We start from the raw sequence: 22500 nt of genomic DNA on the forward strand, positions 1-22500 counted from the left end.
GCGTTTCGTTGGTTTGAATCCTGGGCGCGGACATGGCACCGCTCATCAAACCATGCTGAGGCAGCGTCCCATGTGCCACAACTAGAAGGACCCACAACTAAGAATATACAACTATGTACTGGGAGGCTTTGGGGAGAAAAAGGAAAAAAATAAAATCTTAAAAAAAAAAAAAAAAGAATAGGAACAACACCAGCACTTGGTAGCGTGCTTTAGAGATTTTAAAGCATTTCCCAGTTTCCATTCACTTACTTCGATACTTTTCTTGTAAATGAAAAGCTTGTGTATGGAAAGTGGTGTTTGCTGAGGGCAGCTGATGTGATGGTCGGTGTTCGCCCTGGGGAAAGCCCAGAACAAAATCTGGGGAAGGGGCTCTTTGACAAGGGCACCAAAACAATTCAGTGGGCAAAGGGAAGACTTTCAATCCAGCGTGCTGGGGAAACGGGACATCCAGATGGACAGAAGTGAGCCTTGACCTCTCCCTCACGCTGTACACAAAGATTGAAATGGATCATAGACCTGAACGGGAAAGCTCAAACTGTAATGTGACATTTGCTGGGTGGCCCAGCAGGACAGCCCCGCAAGATGGGCCGGCCAGGGCTGGGGATGGGAGATGGCTTGGCTGGGTGATGTCTGGCGAGATTCCCCCTCGTTTTAGAATCCAAGGACAAGCACAGGTCAGCATGCAGCATAGATATGCATCCCTTTTCTAGCAGCTTCTGGGCCTTTTAGAAAATGTGCCCTGCCGTGGCCTCTGGTTGTCGGCTAATGGGACCCCGTGTGGATGGGCCGACCATGCTGTGACAGAATATTTGAGTCCGCTCTGCTTTCCCAGATCCTGGAATCATTGTGGTGTCAACAGTTCGTTTCAGTTAGAAACAGTTGCCAGGATCGTGTCCACAAGCATCTACTGAGTCTTAGCTCTGTGCACGGACCATGTTAGGCATTTCAAGAGCATTTCCCCATCGAATCATCATGACTCCTCTTTGCAACATTATGCACATTTTACAGATGAGGAAACTGAGACTCAGGGATGCAAAATGGCTTCCCCTGTGTTACCCAGGTCTGCCTGACTCCCCAGCGCAGGCCTTTCCCCCAGGACACTCATGTCTCCAGCCAGTGCCAGGGGCCGGCTGGGTGCCAGCACGGGCAGGCGTGGGGGCCGTCTCTCACTGGTTCCGCCGCCTTTCTGTTTCTCTTTGGGCAGCAACTGAACCATCCGAACATCATCAAGTATCTGGACTCGTTTATCGAGGACAACGAGCTGAACATCGTGCTGGAGCTGGCCGATGCGGGCGACCTCTCGCAGATGATCAAGGTGAGGGCCTGGCGGGAGGGTGGGGGCTGGGGGCTGCCCGGGCTCTGGCAGCCCCTCCTCGGCCCGGTTCCTCCCTGCTCTGGCCTTAGACGGAGGCGGCCCCTCGGGGTCCCTCCGCCCCCCTTGCCGATGCCCCCAGGTCTCAGCTGTGGCCTGGTGAGTGCCCTTTCGAGCCCTGTCCCCATTTGCTGGGCAAGGGCCAGCCGTGGACCAAAAGGACCCCTTTGGCTGCCTCTACTGTCCCAGCCTGCCCACAGGCTCGTGGGCTGCTTCTCCTGCCTTGAAGAAGGAGTGGGGAATAGAACCCCATGTTAGGTCAGACCCCAGCTCACGGAATCTGGGAACGTGTCTTGTGGGTCCAACTGCCTCATTTTATGGAAGGGGAAACTGAGTCCAGAAAGGTTAAGAGATTTGCCTGAGGATATCCAGCAGTGTGGGCACAGAGCTGTGCCTCTGGCCAAGGTCTCTGTTTCATAGCATGGGACCCTCCAATGGACATCCTCCCCAAGATGACCTCCCGAGGGCCCCTCCAGCCCTTGAGGGGCATTTTCATTCCCGTGTGATGGCCGAGGCCAGGGGTCTCTGAGAGGTTGAGCAACTTGCCACGTCCCACAGGCAGGCTCAGCGCCAGGTCTGGCTCTTGCTCTGCATCCCACGGCAGCCCCACACCGCTCCGTCCGCCTTGCCCCACCTCCTGGGGCTCAGGACCAGGCCTACCGTGAGTCTGGACTCAGGGACCATCACAGCCCCACTGATGGAGCACCTACTGTGGGCCGCAACCATGCCGAGCACATGCATCACTCACTGAGTCCACACTCTCCTCATATAGCAAGGCTCAGAGAAGTTTAGTCACCTGTCTGAGGCAGCACAGCCTCTAAGTGGGACCCCCAGGCCCGAGTCCTTAGGTCTGCTCCCTTCTCCCTCAAGGCCCTCACTGCTCTGTTGGCTTGACCTGCCTCTGCAGGCTACGGTCATGGGGCCCCATTGCCTCCCTCCCCCGGCCCCGTCTGTCTGCATCTGAGCCCCTCCCCTGCTCGCAGCCACACTTGCGGACGGGACCAGACACGGTTTCGCTGTCTTTCGCACCAGGCACTGGGGATTGAGCAATTGCTCGGCGCTTGCTCTTCTGAAATTTGGCTCCTAGGAATACGGGCGTCGGTGGGAAGTGGCATTACTTGAGCTGTTATCACCTGCTTTTATATTTTCGTTGACATATTAATGCGTTTGCAGGGATGTTAATCTCCGCACGGGTCCCTGGTGGGAACAGATGTGCTCTGTCATGTCTTCGTTCTTTCCTTTCCCCGCCTCCCACTTTGTTTCTCCTTCACGTGTCGTTCTCCTGCGGAACACGCCTGCAGCCCGCGCCGGCTGTGTGCCAGCCCCTGTGCTGAGACCTGGGGGTGCTGCCGCGCGGGCGCTGCCCTCGGGGGCTCGCCTTCTGACGGGAGGGCAGACCCACGAAGGGTCAATCACAAGCTGGTGAGAATAAGCCCGGTTCAGGACCTGCGGGAGCCAGGGAAGGCTTCCTGGAGGAGGTGACACTGAGCGGAGACCTGAGGGGGACTCGCAGTCTAGTGGCAGAGCAGCTTGTGCAAGAGGCCAGAGGGATGAGAACAGGGGTCCACAAAGCACTCTGGCCTAGGAGCGTGCTGGGTGGGGTGGGGGGCTAAGGGGAGGGCCATTCGGGACCTTGCCCCGAGGTCAGCAGGAAGCTTCCTGAGACTCACGGCAGGGAGTAAACCTGGGGAGCTTTGTGCTGTACAAGAAAGACAGGATGCCAAGTGGAGGGTGGGGCGAGGCGGGGAGAACAGGAGGAGGAGCCGAGATGATGGAGAAGAACCCTGGAATGTGGCCCACGGGGAGGGTGCCGTACCCCGTCAGCCCCGGTAGACCCCAGGCCCCGTCGCGACCTCTCAATCCATGGAGCGGGGCAGGAGTCAGAGTCAGGGCTACGGGGTAACCAAGCAAATCAACCCCCCCTTCCCCGGCCTCAGTTTCCACCCGTGCAGTCCCGTTGGATGCAGAGGGGAGGGCAGTGTGGGACCTCAGGGCTGGGAAAGCTCCTTCCAGCCGAAAGAGAGGAAGGAGGCACGTGGGTGTCCAGCACCCCCAGAGCCTGGCCTGGGGTGGGGGCTCCTTCTGCCCATCCGCCCTCCCCTTCACCCTGCGCCCCTTCCCTGACTTCACCAGAGGCCACTGCTGACTCAGAGTTCAAGTCCGTCACTCACCCACTGGGTTTCACCCGCCCAGCTTCCAGGTGCCCCAGGCCCTCCTATCTCTGAGCCCTCCTCCTCCTGCCCTGGCGCGGCGCCTCCCCTCCCATGGTCACCAGGCCCCCCACCCCTCCTCGCTCCCCATCCCCTGCCTGTTCTTATTCCCTTTGTGCTGGCTCCAGGCCCTTCACTTGCAGAGCCTGGCTGGGTGCTGCCCCCAGCAAGTGAGAGACGCGGGGCAGGGCCAGAGAGCGACCCTGGGCCCGGAGTCAGACACACTTGCTGGATGACCTTGGGCATGTCCCTGTGCCTCAGTTTCCCCATCTGTAAGGCACCCTGCACAGTTCTTCGGCTTGGTAGGAGCTCGGTTTCCCTGGCCTTTCCCACCCTCCGGCTGCCTCTGGGTTTTGAGGGGAACAGGGGCCTTGCCAGGGCCCCGGCCTGGGGCCGCAACGTGGCTGCCCACCAGGCTGACCTGTGTCCCAAGGGCCCGTAGCCTCAGCGGCCGAGCAGCGCCACCACAGCCGCGGCACCGGCATTATTTACGACAGACGGTGGAGCCGGGAGCTGCCACTGCCCCGAAACCCACCAGAGACTCTGCGCCTTCCCGCTAAATGTCACACGCGCTTACAGGACGTGACATTTACCAAATCACCCCTCGCCGCTGTGCACGTCCCCGCTTAAATGCTGTGTTGAGGATTAGCTGACATCACAGCGAAAAGAACACTCCCGCCCGGCCCACCTAGGGGGCCTGGTGTGGCCCTGGAGGAATGGGGGTCCTGTGCTGGGGGTCTGTGCCGGGAGCCTGGGGCAGCTCACCTGTCAGGTCCCTCTCCCAGGATGGAGCCTCAGAAGATCCCCGGGGCCTTAGTGCCAGGCCAGCGACTATCCCACTGTCAGAGGTGCCCGGATCCAATCCCAGCTCTGTGCTCTAGCTGGGTGACCTTGGGCAAGTTCCTGAACCTCTCTGAGCTCGATCCCTCATCAGGTGGTTACTAGTGTCGTTAGAAGTGGTCTAAGAGCTCGGGCTTTCTAGGCGGAAGGCTTGGGGTTGAGCTGTGACTCTGCCCCTTCCAGCTCCTGTGTGGCCCTCAGTTTCCTCCCCTGTAAGGTGGGTACAGTCATCCCTGCTCAGGGCCCAGCAGAGTGGCTGCACGTGGCAGGTGCTTAGCAGATGCTAGCTAAGGTGCTGTCTTCCACCCTGTGCCCCTTCCGAGGCTAGGGGTGCGTCCTGGCTCATCCTGTCTTCCCTGCACCAGAGCAGCTGCCCAGACACATGGGCCCAGGGCTTTGCCTCTGGCTGTTGTGGGAAAAGATGGTCGCTCGAAGCAAAAAGCCGGTGAACAGGCACCTGGTACTCAGGTTACTGGTGTGTAAGTCATTGCCCCCACCATCACCACCATCACCCCAGGCCTGGCTCACAGGAGACCCTGGGGAGTGTTAATTTGAACTGTGGACAAAGACGTGTTCCCAGTTTCTCCTTCCAGGACCTTTGGTTCCCTCCAGCTCACCCAGTGCAGCCTGGGTGGTTTTTGGTTTTTGTTTTGTTTTCTGGAGCATTAAATGTTTTTTCAGGCAATGAAGTCGATTAACACCCATTGAAACTGGGGTGCATTTGAGAATGTCAAGCCCATTTCCTTGAGGTTCCTGCGCGTTTGTTAATGATCACATGTGCTGAGATTTGCCAGCTCTGGGCAGGTGGGGCCCCTGTGGTTTAACCACCCAGCCTGTCTTGGGTGCCACCGTCTTGGGTGAGGTCTGCCCCACCCTCGGGGAGCTTGCTGCTGGGTGGGGTGGGCAGAGGACCTCGGAGGGCAATTGAAGCAGACGCAGAGATGGGAGCAGAGCACCCTGCATTCCACGCTTACTGCATTCAGCAGCCTGACCCCCCACCTCGAGCCGGGCACGGCTGCCCATGGGGGACAGGCTGGGGGCAGTACCCTGTGGCTGCCCTCCTCCCGGCCTGTCGCCTAGGCCCGTCCGTCTGTCTGTCCCCCCACAGTACTTCAAGAAGCAGAAGCGGCTCATCCCCGAGAGGACGGTGTGGAAGTACTTCGTACAGCTGTGCAGCGCCGTGGAGCACATGCACTCCCGCAGAGTAATGCACCGAGGTACGTGCCACCCCCGGCTGCAGGCCCCTGGGGCCCTGGGACTCGCTTTCCCCTCGGCTCCTCCTGGCCCCTCGGGACATCCACTGGGAAGTCGGACCACTTTGTGTTCCCCAGACAGGTGGGTGTGAGCATCCTGCCTGTCCTTAGCGGGGTCACCAAAGGGGCGTGTGAGGCCCCGGGCTCGACTGCATGCACACCCCTTGTGTCAGGGGCCTCCCCGTGGTGAGGGCACATGCCCGATAGTTCCCTGGGCCCCGGGAAACAGGGGCACGCTCAGCACATCATCTCCAGCCCCCAGCACAGCTCGGGGCCAGCGCAGAGGGGGGTTGCAGCAAAGGTGGGGGGGAAGGGGCTGGCCCAGGAGGTGGCCCAGTCCTGGCCAGTTCCAGTACTGCTGCCCGCTCTGCCTAGGAGGGCCAGGGAAGCATCCCAGAAAAGGGAACTTTGAATACGGGCTTTGAAGTCTTAATAGGAGTTGGCTGGGCAAGGGAGATGAGATACCTACAAAGGGGTGTTTCGGAAAGTTGGCATCACCCCAAGTTGTAAGGAAGGAGCCTGCTGGGTGCCAGGCAGGGGGCTGGGAGCTTACGTAGGTTCCTTCAGCGATGCCTCCATTTCTTCATTCCTCCTGGCTTTATCAGTGCCTGCTCTGTGCTGGGTACCGTTCTAGGCACAGGGGTAGAGCTGTAAAAGGGGGAACAGCAGCGCAGAGCCCCTGCCCTCCTAGACCTCACAGCAGCCCTGTGAAGTAGTGAAGTTAGACCCATTTTACAGGTGAGGAAACTGAGGCTAAGTTTCCCAAGGTCCCACAGCTGGGCAGAGCCAGGGCCAGGGCCTCACTGTGAGGGAGCAGGACTGAGGGCTGGGCCCCCATCCCCTGAAGGGCCCAACCCCAGACTGCCTTCTCCCTCCTGCCCCTCCCTACCCACCCCGGCCCCCTTCTCCTCCCCCTGCAGACATCAAGCCTGCCAATGTGTTCATCACAGCCACGGGCATCGTGAAGCTCGGTGACCTCGGCCTGGGCCGCTTCTTCAGCTCCGAGACCACGGCAGCCCACTCGCTAGGTAAGGGGGCCTGTCCATGCCCAGCAGCCTGGGCCTGGGTGACCGTGGGGGAGATGCGAACATTCTCCCCACCGTGCCTTAGGTTAGTTAGTGCAGGAAAATGCCTTTTCGAACCTGACTTGACTCACCTCTTCAGAACGGTGGCCAGGAGGAGAGTAAACCGAGGCCCGAGGCTCCCTGGCTGGGACTTCCCTGCGCCCTCGAGCTGCCTCACGTCCCTTCCCCTGGAGTGGGGAGCTGTGGTTCTGCCATTGATGCGGCTGTCGTCCCATCCGTCCCATCGCTGTGCAGTTCATTGTATGGGCGTGTCACACTCGGTCCAGTCCTCCTTCCGGGGGACATTTGAGCTGTTTCCAGTTTTTGGCGTTTAAACAGGAAGTTTTAAAGCTGTGGAGGCTGAGTAGGAGGTGACATCGTAGCTGAACTGTGAGGAGTAAACAGGAGCCGGTGGGGAATTGGGGGAGGGAGCGGGGTGAGCTGGAAAGCAGGGTCCAAGCGACCTTGGGTGGCAAGGAAGGCGGGTGGGGCCTTGAGTGCCGAGCTCAGTGGGCGGGCACCGTCCCAGAGTGCGGGGTCACTGAAGGGCTGGACGCGGGAAGAGCCATGGTCAGATGTGTGTTTCTGGTCACGTGAAGCAGTGAGGAGTTTCAGAATCCATATGCCAGGTACGTAACGGAATGCGAAACTTGAGTGATGGACGATGGAGAATTTTACATTTAGTTGGGATATAGAGACCAGCAAAGCCACCTGTGGGACGCAGACGTAGGGTCCCCTGTGCATGACAAGACATGTCAGCATTTAACCAGGCTGTGAGGGAACCTGTCACGGAGGTGGCACTGGCATCCACCTTACCCAAACCCATCCAGGCTCCTTGAGGGTGTTCTCGGGGGAAGGTGCTCCCGGGACCCACCTCCCTGTGCGCTACCCCAGTCCCCAGCAGGGCGCTGGGCTCCGGTGCAGGCTGGCCACCTCCCTGGAAAACCACTCTGTTCTCCGTATCCCCACCCCACTCCACGGCCCGCGCTGGCCTGTCCCCGCCTGCCCATCCTGAGTGCCTGCGGCACCCTGCGCGTGCACACGGCATCTTCTGGTGATGGCAGAGGTGCTTCCTGAAGACACACTTTCCTGGTGGAAACTGTCACTGTTCATACAGGTCTCGATGGCCGGAGGCTCTCAGGGCAGAGCAGGCCATCGGAGAGATGTGCTAACTCCAGAGGGCAACGGCGCCAAGCTGCTTACGGGATGTGCATGCATGTGCATGCGTGTGTGTGTGGTTGTGGTTGTTTCGAATCTCTCATCCCCGTCTGACCCTGGAGGACACCTGGGAGCTGGCAGGTGGTGGCTCTTCCATTAGCTCAGAAGCAGAGTTGGTGCAGGACCCCATCTCATTCACGCCTCGAATAGCCCCGGGGTCCGCAGGGTCCGCCCTTCGCAGACGAGGAAGCTGAACTCCAGGGAGCTCGAGAGAGTCCTGAGTCACGGAGCAGCAGAGGCCGGACTCGAGCCCACGCCTTCCTCCGGGCCGGGTCGGGCCTTGGAAGATGAAGCTGGCTCTCCCTCCGGAGCCCGGCCACCAACGCCCGTGCCTGGGAGAGAGCCTTGTCCTTCCTGATCCTCTCGGACCCTTTTCATTGTGAAAATCAGTGCCAGTCACTTTGGGACTGTTCACCTCTCTGCTTTAAGAGCTTCAAAAAGGCCAGAAATTCAAGGGAAACCGTTCAAGAGAAGAGTGAAAGCCACTGCCTCCTGTCTCCTGTCAGGCAGGTCCCAGCCCCGCACTGTCCCGCTGGGGAGAGGACGGCACTGCTCGTCACAGCCGGTTAGGATCACATCATTAGGATCGGGCAGAAACACGGGCTCGGCCGACAGTGTGAGTTTATCGACTTGGACTGGTGCACTTATTATATTAATGAGAAGGAATTGGAACCTGGGAAAGGGCCACCCGCGTAAGCCGGGCTCAGGGCCTCCGAGCGGCTGACTGGCCCCATGGTGGGTGGAAGGAGCCCTCCTGGGGCTGTGTGCCCGAGTCCAGGGCATGCCCACCGAGCTGGGAGGCCTGTAGGGGGACTCGGCCAGGCCCGGCTGCCAGGACACCCTCCTAGAACCAAGGGCCAGGCTCCACAATGGTGACCACACAGAGCCGAAGCCCAGGGCCTGAAATCTCCAAGACGCTGGAGAAAGACCCCCTTTCGCTGGCGAGGTTCTGCAAACAGCTGACTAAGTCTTGTACACACGTTCCATCGGGCAAGAGATTGAACTAATTGCCATTGCCTCGTGACTCAGGAGGATGCAGGGGTGGGGGCTCCTTCTTACCCTGTGCATGGGTATGAATTATGCATCTGCAGCATCTCTGCACACCTACTATGTGGGGGATGCTGTGGTGGCAGCCACGTTGCCCCGGCAACCACCTCTCCCGAGGCTGCTGACCCTCGGCAGGGCTTATGCAAATCTCTCTCCTCCCGCCTCGCCCTCTCCCAACCCCCTCCCCCTCTCCCAACCCCCTCCCCGCCTCTGTATTTGCTAACACAAGGCTGGCATGAAAGGGTATTAGTCATGCCATGGCCGGGCTGACAGGTGCGGTACCCAGCGGTGGCAGAGCGGCTGCCTCGGTGTCAGGAATCGGAGCCGTAATTAGAGCACGGAACAGAATGAGCGTCAGACGAATTACCAGGCAGCAGATCATATTTGTCAGGAAGGATTGCATACATAAAAATTAAGTGACAGTACACGCCGCCGTAATGAAAGAAAAATGAAAGATTTGCCTATACACAGCTCACAAGCTACAAGCAAGTGTCTCGCTCCAAGCAACGGCAGCAGCTGCAAGACAAATTGTGGGGCTGGGAGAGCAGGCCCTGCTCTCTCAGCAGCAGTGACAGGGCGGCCTCGGGCTGGGACCAGGGGTGGGAGGTGAGGCCGGCTCACAACCAGGGCCCGTGCAGGGCCCCACACCGCCTCTTGGGGACTAGGGGAACAAGTCCAGTTGGGGCCGACCCCCCTCGGGTACAGCTTTCAGGGCATGCTGGCTATCCCCGGCTGCCAACCCCTGGCCTGGCCACAGGGCATGAATTCCTTCCTTCTTTTTCCCCTGAGCTGGCCACCCTGACTGGTGAGGACAGACACAGTCAGTCCCAGGGTGGCGTGGTGTAAGGACGGGTGGAACCGTCTCCTGAGGGCCCACTGTGTTCAGTCACGGTGTTGGCCTCCAGATGAACTGTGTCGAGGAGCCCAGTGTCCACCCAGTGTCCCTCCAGGGCTGCCCTTTCTTCCAGTTTTCTGTAATCACTGAACTCACCAAGAGGTGAGCTAACAAAGAAGACAAGGCTTAAAAGATGTTTGGAAAACTCTTGAAAAGTCCTCCCAACCAGGCTTATCATCTCCATTTAACAAGTGAGGAAACTGAGGCTCCAAGAGGTGACACCACATCCCTGTGGTCACCTGGCGAGCAGGGACTGGAGCCCCTCAGGTTGTCGCTTCTCTCTGGGCACCAGCCCACAGTGTGCCAGGAAGTGGGCTTGGGTCCCGATGAGCCCTCTGGTGCAGGAACACCCAGGGTGCCCGGTGCCCAGCCACTCGGGGAAAAAGGCCATCCAACCTCACAGCCGTGGGCTGCATGGGATCTGGGGCTTGTCCTGGGCCTCAGGGAGGGAGGAGGGAGCCAGCACTCCCATGAGCATCAGCGGGCCCCGTGAAACATTTGCTGAGTGGGCGGACGGTCCTCACAGCCAGGCACCCCTGGGGTCCCCATCAGTGTGGGCACAGAGCACCGTGCAGATGGGTCCCTCAGCCTCCCCCTGCCCCATCTCAGCAGCCCAGGACCCCTGGGAACAGTTGGCCCAGAAGACCTGCTTCAGCAGGTAGATCCCACGTTCTGAGGGCCCACACCTGGGTGGGAGGTCACGGGAGGTCACACCTGGCTGGCGAGTGGCACATGGCTTGTCTGCCGCATCCCTAGCATTTTCAGGGGCACAAAGTATTAGAACGAGATGAGCTGATGCCAGAGAGGGAAGGGTAGGGTCTCCTGGGGACAGCAAGTGAGGAATCGATCCGGTCTAGGATGCAGACTACAGGTCATCCATTCATTTGCTCCTTCACTTGAGAAGGCTTTGTGCCAGGCCCCTGCCCTCTGGAGCTTACAGCGTCGGGGGAGCATCCATTTAGGTCTTCACCATGAACTAGCACTGTTCTGATCATCACATCCCAGGTGTCACCTCATTTAGTGCTCCAGGCACCCTGGGGGTGGGAAAGCCCAGGTGCGGCCAGGTGGGCACATTTGCCATGCCAGGCAGGGTGCTCCAGGCAGAGTCACGTGGCAGGAGAGGGTGAGGCGTGGCCACACGCGCGTTTCCCATCCGAGACTCTCCGAGCTGTCTTGGAAGAGACCCTGGTACCTGGAAGCCGCACGGTGCCATGTAAAATCTCAGAATTGGGTACCTGATCCTCACATCTGTTAGAGCTGCTCAGTGTGGGAACCAGAAATAGGCAGACGTTTGTACGGATGTAAACAATCTGAAATTAAGTCAGTGCTGATAAAAGTACAGTGTTTTTTCAACATCGCTGCTTTTCCTGAGGGCTGCCTGTGGCCCGGCATGGGGTCAGCTGGTAATTAATTTAAGGAGGATTTGATAATAAGTGGTAACACAGGTGAGCCTTGTAGTAGGGGTGGGTGTGTGTTGCTGCCGAAAGATCCAGTGTTGAGCGGGGAGCTGGGAGAGTCTGGAGAGGCCTCGAATGCCAGGCTGAGGACCCGGCCTTTCTCCCTGGGGGTGAGGAGCCGGCCAGGCACAGGTATTGGGGGCAGGGCCCCTACCTTGGGGTGGGAGTCGGCAAGACAGCGAGGGGCTGTGCCAGTCAATCATCCAAGTGAGTGACAGAGGGAAGGGGAGGACCCTCAGGGTGTGGGGCCTGACTGGATGTTGGGGACAGGGAGGGTGTTTCAGAGGACGGGTCACGGTGAGGGGAAAATGCAGACCACACAGGCCAGCGCAAAGGAAGGCGCTTGGGTTCCAGAATCTGGTCTTCACCGCCCTGTGTTCTTCCCCTGCCGTGCTCCCACCTCTCCCTCCGGGCTCTGTGGGCAGTGGGGGCTTCCCAGAGCCCTTCAACCTGCACACCCGTGTGCGGTAGGTTGTACCATCCCCATTTTCCAGAGAGGGAAACCGAGGCTCCACAGGGTGGAGGGGAGGACCCCAGGGACCATGAGTCCAACCCTGTGCCATCAGGATTCCCCACTGGGGCGCAGACGCCCAGCCCAGGGTCCTACCTGGTGGATGGATGTCAGCAAGGACCTCACGTTCTCCAGCCATTTTCAAAACCACGGCTTGGGGAGGAAGCGCAGCCCACGCCGCCAGCCTCTCCTTCATGTGAAATCTTCGCCTTTTTCATATCTAATGAACATCTTTCAAACACCGTAAGCATTTCCAAACACGGCCAAGTTTGTTTTGACAGGAGTGGCGCATCTGGGCGACGCGGGGCCCTTTAATCAGCCTCCCGCTTTGAGGTCCTGCGTTCGCCTCTGATATCTGCCCGGTTTGAAATCTGGGAGTTCTAGGTAAAGACGTGGGGAAGGTCAGGGTTTGTCAGGCTCCTCTTTCATATGCAGAGCTTGGTCCCCCACTGTGAGGAGCGAGGGTGGGGGCGCGGCTCCCAGCGAGGATCTGATGGGGACATTGCTGGAAGGGGCTCCGAGACACAGGCTGTGCTCTGCTGTGCTGCTGCGCTGCCAGCTGGAGGTGCCCCCAGGGGTCCCCGTGGGGCTGGATGAGGCGCCAGGCCCAGGCGTGGCCTTCAGGGCACCTCCCCTTGCCAGCTTCTCTGGTTCTTCCCCAGAAACAGTGCTCCCCTGGGGCTTGGGGACACATCCTCCGGGGCCACTGCGAGCTTGGAACTTCTGTGAGGTCTCTCACTTTATCTCTGAAACTCATACAAGTTGTGCATTATGCTTCATCACGTTTGAGTATTTGCTGTTGGTATAAAATCAGGTTTTACAGACATTCCTGGGCAAAGCTGGCGAAGCAGGAAGAGGTGCTGTGTTCACCCTCGCCACACACACCCTTGTACACCCCTGGCACGAGTTGAGAACCCCTCTGATGGGGCAGAGCATCCCAACTCTAAGACTCGCAGACCAAGGGGGAGCAGCCCCTCCTGGGTCAGGGCACTGGAGAATCTGCCCAGAGGCGGGCCACGAGGACCCCCGGCCCTGCAGGAACAGGCCAGACTTCCTTCTGTTAACGATTAATGTTTCATCAATTCATTTGTTCCTCAGATGTTTCTGAGCACCTGAAAGAGTGGCGGGTGGGTGAGGCTTTGCACAGCTCCTCTCAGGCTGTAACCTGCGTCAGAGTCTCCCACGATCTTATGAGGAATGCGGGTGCCCAAGGTCCAGCCCTGGAGATTCTGAGCCCACAGGTCTGGGGTTCGGTGGGGGATCTGGATGTTTAACAAGCTCCTCCAGGGGATTCGGCTGTGGTCACTGGTGAGTCCAGCCTTTCCTTGACCAACTGGCTCCTTCTGGACACTTCCCGGGACAGGCAACTCACTACCTCCTGATGGGCCCACTCCTGGAAGGGCCTAGCACAATGTGAGGTCTCCGTTAACATTGGATGCAGATGGATGGAGGGATGGATAGGTGGATGGGTGGACAATGGGTGGACAATTATGGATGGATGGACGGATGCACTGATGAATGGATGAATAGATGAGCAGACGATAGATGGACGATTATGGATGGATGAATGATGGATGGACGGATGGATGGGTGGATAGACAGATGGATGGACAGACTGAGGGATGCATGGCATCTGCAGCACTGGCATCTTAGAAGAAAGTCCAGATGACATTTGGGGGTTTGCCTTTTTTCCCTTCTACCAGTGGAAACTGGGGTAAAAGCAGAAAGAGCCATGAAGAAGGAGAAGGTTGGGGTGGAGCATGGAGGTGAAAGGGTGGTGGTGGTCCCTAACCCGCCCCCCGCCCCCCCTGCACCCCAAGGCTTTCACCACCAGTAGGGCTGAGGCAGGGATCTGGAGCCTGGGCAGAGGGAGAAAGTGGTGCCGGAACAGAGGACAAAACAAATGTCCAGGCTTCCCTGAACAGCGGGCTCTCCCTGGCCAGGGCAGGGGCAGTTTCACCGGACCTTAAAGGAGCTCCCCAGGAGGCAAAGGGAACAGCATGTGCCAAGGCACAGCGGTGACTTGAAGAGCAGCCTGGGGCTGTTGTGGCTGGTGGGGGGTGGGTCTCGAGCAGGGGCCCAGGCCCTCAAAGCCTTCACTTTCAGAGGGGCCATGGCCAGGGCAGCCCCAGGCCAAAGCCTGGCCACTCTGCAGCCTGTCTCTCCCCCAAATCCCTCCTGTTGAGCCCCGGGCGGATCTGAAAGGAGCAGAGGACAAGACTGAGGGTGGCCAGAGGTGTCAGAGCCAGCCCGCACCCCCAGCCCGCGGGGCTTGGCCAGGGTCTTAGGGGTGCGGTGCAGCCAGACAGTGGATGCTGCTGGCCGTCACTGAGGACCAGGCCTCCGACCTCCATCCTCCCGCTGTCTCTGTGTGTCCTCCTTCAGCCCCGCGTGGTTGTTCAGTGTGAGAGACAGTCCTTGCCTCGTAGTCAGGTCCGTCCACTGCCCCCGGGGGCTAGAGTCACTTACAGTTTGGTCTGAGGCCCCCGCTGTTAACTGAGATGTGTTTGGATTCCGTCCTGTGGTTTGGATATGACAAGTCATCCGTTTCACGCTTGGCCCTTCCCTTCATTTTCATTTTGCTCCCTCATGACCAACGTGTACAAGGGGTTGCCACTGGAAGTCACAGTTCGCTTACAGAATCCCACACGGATTTGTCCGTTGACTGACAGCTCTTTCTGCCAAATAGCCATTAGCCCCCTGATTTCAGCCATAAAGCATGCGTATAGGATGACACGTTTCTCAAAGCACGTTTTTAAGTGATGGCTGCTGTCCTTGTTTAGGGATTACTGCCCTCGAAGGGTGCTTGGCATCCTGATAAAGCAGGAATCGGGTAGCCCCCCTTGGGCAGCCCTCAGTTAAGTAAACAGTGTGTTAGGCTGTCAGATAAAAGAGTTGATGTTGACTTGCTATCTGATAGCTTTGGGTGGATTCTTGACTGGATGTGCAGCCGGCTTAGAAGCTCCGTGAGCTGGTCCTGTGCAGGCCGTGGGGCGCTTTGGTAAAAAGGTCCTGCCGCCAGGGAGCTCACGCCCGGAGCAGGGGTTTCCAACACTGTTCAGAGTCTGTCCACTTTGGGGTTGACAGTTTCTCATCCATCTCCAATGGGATGAGAAAAACAAGAAGATAATAAGGCTGTCAAACTTTTTCAATGTAAAAGACTGACCTTGATTTTGAGATGATGAGTTTTCTACTTATTCTAGCATTAAACTGTCTTTTCTTTTTAAAATAAGAGTGACATTAAATTGTAGCTGGGGTTTTGTGTTTTTTTAACACCCTCACCCACCCTGTGTTTGCCCAGAACGACTTTGGCCCATGAATTTCTGAAGTCCCGGCCCCTGCTCTGGGGCACCTGTTGCTTTCCGAGTCCAGCTCAGCAAGCGGCCTGTTCTCCTCCCAGGGCCCCGCGTGTGTCTGTGGTGCTGAGCGTCCCTCCTCCATAGCCGCATCCGCGCTGGACTCCAGCTCCCTCCGCAGACTCTGGTCAGAGCAGCAGCAGCCACTGTCGCGTTCACATGGTATCTCTAGTCCTCTGTATAGCAACCTTTAAAATCTGGTTCTAGAGCTTCCAGGACAATCATCCTCCAAAAGCACTGAGAGCAGAATCTCTGGTTACAAATCCAGATTCCTGGGCCCCACCTCTGCCCTGCCCAATCAACCCCTCTGCTGCAGCTTGCATGCCTCTGGTGATGGGAAGCTCACTCCCTCTCAGGAAATCCTCCCATCTTTGCACAGGTCCAGATCTTCGAAAGTGCGCATCCTCTGCCCAGAGACAGCCTTGCAGGCACTGGAAGGGCAGGGCACACCCTTCCACAGTTTCCTGAAAGTTGGCCTTTCCTGGGGGCAAGAAGAGGGACCACAAAAAGAATTCCCACCGTCCTTCAGCTTTTCTCTTGGCAGAAGAGCCCGACCCTCACCATTAAAAACCGCTTTTTCTGTTTTGCATTTTAATTGAGATGTGGTACGTACAGTAAAGGTCCCTTGAGACCCCTTCCTCATCACTACCCCCTCAGAGTAGTTTTGCCTGTTCTTGATGAAAATGGAATCAAATAGTGTGTGGTCTTGTGCCTGGCTGCTTTCCCTCAACTTTATGTCCATGAGATTGATCCGTTCTGTTGCGTGTACCTGAGGCTGGCTCTTTTTCATTGCAGTCTAGTATTCCATTGTGTGAATAGATCACATTATCGGTTTACCTACTCTACTGTTGATTGACATTTGTTTCCAGTCTCTGGCTGTTAGGACAAAGCCCTCTGCACATTCTCGACTGTGTCTTTTGATGGAAAGAAGCACTCGCTTCTCTCGGGCATGTGCTAGGAGTGGAGCTGCTGGGTGGCAGTGTCAGCAGTGTTCAGCTGTAGTCGATACTGCCGGACGATTTCCAAGGTGGCTGTACCATTTTCCATCCCCATCAGCAGTGTGGAGGGTTTCGGTTGCTCCGCACATCACCCACCTTGGTGTCTGTCAGTCTTTTCAACTGTAACCTCCAGGTGGGTGGGGGTAGTGACTCGCTGTGCTTTCGTTTGTGTTGCCCCGATCAGTATGAGGAGAATCACATTGTTCCGTGTGCCTATCGGCCACTTGGGCATTCTCTTTTGTGAAGCACCCCTTCAGGTCTTCTGCTGATTTGAGCAAGGGGTGTGTTTGTCTTTTATTTACTGATTTATAGGCGTTTTTAAGTATATTCTATATAGGAGGCCATTGTTGGGTGTGTGTTGACGCTGTCTTCTCCCCGTCTGTGGCTCGCCCTCTAACTCTGGGAATGGTCCCTTGGTGAGCTGAAGTTCCCAATTTTAATGAAGTCCAAATTATCAATCCTTTCTTCTAGGATTAGTTTCTTTTCTGTCCTGGTTAAGAAATCTTGGCCAATCCCAAGTCTGATTTGCCGATCGGTGCTAGCCAAGGTGGGTGGCTAAGAGCTCAGTTTCTGGAGCCTGAAGATCTGGCTTTGAACCTCAGTCCTGCTGCTTTTCTGAGCCTCAGTTTCCCCATCTGTAAAGCGGGGATGCCTCCTCGTGGGACTGTTAGGAACACACGTGACGTGCTTGGTCAGCATTGACGGTGGCATTTGACAGAGGAGGCAACGGGAGAGGGGGAGGGGGCTGCCTAGGGTCTGATCGAGATGGAGGCAGGGTCTGTCCCCAGCCCCCACGCCCGCCCCTCCCCGACGCGTCCTGTCCCTGCACGGAGCGTAAGCCCCAACCCCTTGCTGTGTTTCAGTGGGGACGCCGTACTACATGTCACCGGAGAGGATCCATGAGAATGGCTACAACTTCAAATCCGACATCTGGTCTCTGGGCTGTTTGCTGTACGAGGTGAGCATCTGGCCCGCAGCTCCGTGGCCTGGGGTGGGTGTGTGGCGGGCTCCCAGCCCGGGCAGGGCTCCCCCACCAGCTCAGGGTGGGAACCCGGGCATGCGAGATGTCCTCTGCGGCGTCAGTACCATCAGGGCCCCATCCTTCACCGTGTGCCTGATTAGCAACGTCCGGCCGGAGGAGGTTGTTAGAGGGGCAGCCTGGGCAGTCTGGGTGCCGGCCCTGCCTCGGCTGCTCTGATCTGGGAAGGGAGCAGCCTGGAAGCCGACAGAGCCCCATGTCTGCTCGTGTGATGGAGGAGCACAGGCGGGGGTCTGGTTGCTCAGGGGACTGGTGCTTGCCCCACATCCCCAGCTGCCCCCGCCCAAGTTTCCATGGTAACCAGGTGGTTTTGTACACTGTCATTCCCTGTGGATCAGGCCCCATGCAGGTCCCTGGGGACAGGGAGCCAGCTCTGGCCCCTGACCCCGAAATGCTCCCCCATGAGGGGTGTCCACATCCTTCCAGGCCCAGCAACGTGGGTCTCACTAACGACCACCCCCGCTCCCCTGAGCCATGAAATGGAGCCGCCAGATGGCCATTTCCAGATCTGGTGGCCGGCTTGGACCAAGGGACAGGAACATTTCTGAGTCTCAGTAGGCTCAGAATATGAGACAGCATGAACAAATGGAAGCCCCCTCCCATTTTGGCCAGTTACCCCGGGGCCCCAGATAACTGGGGTCTGGGGAGCAGGAGCCACTCTTGGCCATGAAGCTGTGGCAGCTGCCAGTGGGAGGGAGGCCCGAGCCTTTGGTATCTCCGTGCTGGTGGCCACACCCTCCCACCACCCTGGCCCTGGACCAGTGCTTGGCGGCTCTGGGATTCCATCCATCTTGCTGATCCCCAGTCTCTCCATCTGTAAAATGGGCATAGTACCTGTCCTGCATTGTCACAATCCAGATAAACAAAATAACAGACACCAAAGGCTTTGAACAGCACCCTGCCCACCCCCAGGGCTGTGAGACAGCACGCACGGTCTTCATAACAGCCCCGGGACTGGGCCAGGGGGGACAGCAGCTGGCTCCCTGTGCTGGGCCAGGCCTCCTGCAGGAGAGCCAGCTCAGCCTTTGTCTCAGCTCCGAGAGGAGAGGCAGCAGCGCCAGCCCACGGTGCCCCCGCGGGGATCCCCAGCCAGGCGGCCCTCTGAGTCCTCAAGTGGGCACCCAAATGCATGTCTAACGAGGCAGCATCCGTGTTAGTGGCTCACCAGCATCCAGGCTCTGGCTCAGCCGAGTTGATTTATTTGTTGGCTGTGTGCAGGCCCACGTGGCTTGCAGCCAGCGGTGGGGGGGTGGGGGGGGGGGTTAGGGCATGCGCGTGTCGGCAGGGGAAAGTCAATGAAATCAATCAGTCCAGTCCCGTGGGCATTGACATCCTCGTGGACAGTGGCGCTGATCTAAACCCAGTGGCCCTGGGTCTCCCACACAAGAGGGCTCGCGTGGCTGACGTGGCCGGCCATGGCCAGCCCCTCCAAGGCTGACAGGCTTCAGGGGCTCTGCCCCAAGCTGCCACCCTTCTCCCTGTTCCTCCAGCCCTGCTGGGAAGCGGATGTTTTCCCAGCACGCAGGGAGGGAGAGGCATCCGAGCCCGGGGCCTGGTAATTGGAAGGAAACATCCCGCGGACACGGCTGGAGCTCCCACTACCCAGCCTGTGGTGTGTTGCGGGGGCCCAGCCTGAGAAGCTGTGACAGAGGCTCCCCCAGCCACATGCCCACCCACTCCGGACCCCATCTGAGCACGGCCCCCGTGGAGCACACCTGAGCTGGGGCAATCTGGGGCCCGAGGTGACAGCGGAGCCCGAGAAAACTGCCCCCGATGGGGACAGGCCTGCCCTTCCCCGAGCCCCAAGGTGGGGGGCAGTCTCAGAAGGCCCTCTGTTAGTTCCCTGTGGCAGCTGTAACTGAGTACCGCAGAGGTGATGGACTCATAGAACATAAAGTTATTCCTTCACCGTTCTGGAGGCCAGAAGTCCAAAATCAGTTTCACTGGTTCCAGGGAGTACCCATTCCCTTGCCTTTGCTGTGGAAAATGAAAGGCCGCCTACATTCCTTGGCTGGCGACCCCGTCCTCGTATTGCTCTGTCGACACACCTCCTTGCCCTTTCTGTAATCGTCTCCCTCTGCCTCCCTCTTAGAAGGATGCTCGTGGTTACCTTTCGGGCCCACCTGGATCACCTAGCACACTCTCCCACCTAGGGACTCTCAATTCAACCACGCCATATAAGGTAGCACAGTCACAGGCTCCCAGGATTGGGGCGTGGACATCTTTGGGGCCACTAATCAGCTCACCACACCCCCTTCACCCGGGCATCGCACTGTCCACCAAGGATGTCCTGAGGTCACCCTGAGCTCTGATGCTGACCCACAAAGCACTGCACCTGGCCAGTGCCCCTCGGGGGGTGCCCAGTGGGATCTGCCTTGAAGAGGTCAGCATCAGGAGAAACATGCCCAACAGCTGCCTCAGCAGCTGGGAACGGCACAGCCCTGGACGTTGGAGTGACTTACAAGAATCGCACCAGGCTGGTCCCAACTTCACGTTAGAAACTGAGGCTCAGAGAGGTGGAAAGACTTTCCAGCATCACACAGCAAGGAAGCGGCCAAGATGGGCCAGGACCTGGCCCAAAGCAGGGCGCGACGTGCCATCCTTCTGGAGCCAGGGCCTCTCCCTGCTCCCCGGCCACTGGGGTCGGCATGACTGTGGTAGAGAAAGACATGCGGCCTCTCCCCAGAGCCCGTGCGAGGGGAAGCAGGTCCTGTGGAGCCCCGAGCGACTTCAGCGGCCCTCCTCTGCTCCGGGAGCTCCAGCGGAGATGCACAAGCTAGCTCCTGTGGAGACCCAGTGCTTTGTTTTCGTTCCCCAGCGCGCCCCGTGGAGACGCCCAGCAGGCTGCCTGGGCTCTGCAGAATTTATTTATTTACGTGGGAGCTCAGCTCTGAGCATGGAGCTGAAGGGTGCTTGGTGGGGGGCCTTCTCACAGCTGCCTCCAGGGGCCCGTGTGGGACTGAGACCCAGCAAGAGAGCGGGCCAGGGAGACAGACCAGCGATCAGCCTCGCCTTGTACAGACCCCTGCACTGGAATCCTGGCTTGAGCCGAGCGGTGGGGAGGCCCCTGCCTTGTGGGGGAGCAGGGCTGCAGATTGCTCGGCGACTGGCCTCTGGGTCCAGCCTTCACTCCAGGACGTGCTTGGGAGATTCGGGGTGACGAGATGGGTGTCTGGGGCCCTGACAGGACGGGAGTCAGGCAGTCTCTGAAGTCGGATTCCCCTTCTCCCTCTGACATCTCAGATCACACACCAGCTTCTCGGCGCCCTCCAAGTGGGGGCAAGTGCCCACTCTCTCCCATTTCCCTGGCTACGTGTCATCCCAATAACGTCAGGGAGAAAAAGTTCAGCGTCTGCGGGGCAGCCGTGGCATTGGCGTTCTAACGAGGCAGCCAGCATCAGCGCCAAGCAGCACTTCCTCCTCTGCTGCCACCCGTCAGGGTGGGAGGTCCCGCTGGCCAGGGCAATCGCTCTGATCCCCGCGTCTGGAGGCGCCCCAGAGGTCCCTTCACAGCCCGATGTCCTGATCTGGGTGGCAGGCTCGTGGCCAGCAGCTGACAGGGAGCAGGCAGGACACCGCCACTGCTAGAATCTGCGTTTATGGATGGAGAAGCCCCGTGAGTAGGGGCGCCGAGCAGGCTCCTCGGGCATAGCCCGCTGCTGAGCCTGTTCAAGAAGCTTCTCTGAAACGGTGTGGGGAGGGTGTGGAAAGGAGGGAGAAATGATCTGAAGGCAATAGCGGATATGGGGCTCGCCCCTGCCTATTTCTGGGGCCCTTTTGGAATCCCGAACGGTAAGGTCTGTGCAGATCAGATCAGATCGGCTTGTTGAAAGGACCACCAGTCCCTCTCCCAGGTCCAACACGTGCAAAACCAGGGCCTGTGTTAGTGGGGCCAACATTTAAATGTCCTTTCTGCTCTGAACAGAGGCACTTTCCAGGAAAATCCATCTTAATCCTCCAGCCACAACTCGGAGGGCACCCAGATGACCCCGAGTGACCGCACTGGAGCTCAGCTGCTCTCTGCTGTGGCAACAGATGGCCTTTTGAAACTGCCCAATTAACCCTTTGCGCCCAAGATTCTCATGCTAATTTTTGGAAACACATCACCCAAGCAATGCCGTTTCGCACACTCAGCTCCCGGTGAGGCTGGTGGATCCCACAGTGGCGGGGCCCCTGCGTACTCATCCTGCCCTACCAAGTGCACAGCCACTGCCCGCAGCCATCCCGCAAGGGGGTTGTCACAGTCCAGACGGGTTCCTAGCCGTCCTCAGAGGGGCCGGAGCCCCTGGTGGAGGGAGGAGAGAGGGGAGGCTGGCCCATAAACGCCCACCCCAAAGTGTTTGGCACAGCCAGCCCCTGGGCCCACAAGGTGCCACCCTGGCCAGACTCGGGACCTGGGTCAGAGGAAGCCCCACCATCTCTGGCCACACGCTGCCACCTCCCCAATGGGCATTTATAAACCCAAGGACACTGCGTGGGCTCCGAAGCCCCTGGGCCCTTCTGGAGGCAGGCCCTGCTCTTAGGGCCACCAGACCTGTTCACGGGGGTGAGCAGAGGACGGGGCAGACCGGGAAACTAAAGCCAACGGGCGCCCCCAAGCCCAGCTACCACGGGCGCCTCCTGCCCTGAGATAGGGCGCGCTGCCCCCCGGGGCCTGAGGACAAGTGAGGGTTTCCCAGGCGTCCCGGTGCCCCGTCACAGCCAGAGCCCAGGAGCCCTCGGCTGGGCAGTCAGTGCAGAGGGGCCTTGGCTCCTCGGAGGGAACCAGGGCCGAGTGGCCCGGCGGCACAGTCGCCCGATGGCACGCCACTGGCAGGAGGCGTCAGGCCGCCCTGGTGGCAGGCGGTGAGTGGGAGGGACGAGAAGCACTCGAGGCTCAGCAGGGATCAATCGACTCAGGGGGCTGCCTCTCGGAGCCCCCACAGCACCTGGCGCCCCCTTCTTGGAAGGCACCCCAGTAGTGCTCCAACTTAGAGGGAGTCCAAGTGCCCTCCAGAAGTGGGAGGCCTGGTAGATCCCCAACCGGGTGAGAAGCTCCGGGGCCGTCAGCGCCCAGGAACCAGCCAGCCTTCAGTGGAGCCGGGTGCCGCCAGCCTCCTCTGAGCCAGTGGCGGCTCAGCTTGTGGGGCTTCCTCCCGTGCCAGCCAAGCCTCACCAGGGCCCTGCAGGGGGAGCCTCTTCCCAGTGTACAGACACCCAGCGAGCAGGGGCAGAGCTGGCATTCGGGGAGCTGTGTCTGG

At 58.9% G+C, this 22500-nt stretch overlaps 1 protein-coding gene across 4 annotated transcripts in view; it reads left to right on the forward strand.

Moving 5' to 3' along the window:
* NEK6 (NIMA related kinase 6) overlaps nt 1–22500 on the forward strand; it is an 85005-nt gene that overhangs the window by 56837 nt on the left and 5668 nt on the right. For all 4 annotated transcript variants that reach the window (XM_023628839.2, XM_023628838.2, XM_005605778.4 and 1 more), the window contains 4 exons: nt 1205–1315; nt 5531–5639; nt 6596–6703; nt 17085–17179. In XM_023628839.2, coding sequence (XP_023484607.1) covers nt 1205–1315; nt 5531–5639; nt 6596–6703; nt 17085–17179 — 423 coding nt within the window. The remainder of the gene's footprint in view (nt 1–1204; nt 1316–5530; nt 5640–6595; nt 6704–17084; nt 17180–22500) is intronic.

This window comes from Equus caballus, chromosome 25 (assembly GCF_041296265.1).
Source record: "Equus caballus isolate H_3958 breed thoroughbred chromosome 25, TB-T2T, whole genome shotgun sequence".
Taxonomy (NCBI): Eukaryota; Metazoa; Chordata; class Mammalia; order Perissodactyla; family Equidae; genus Equus; species Equus caballus.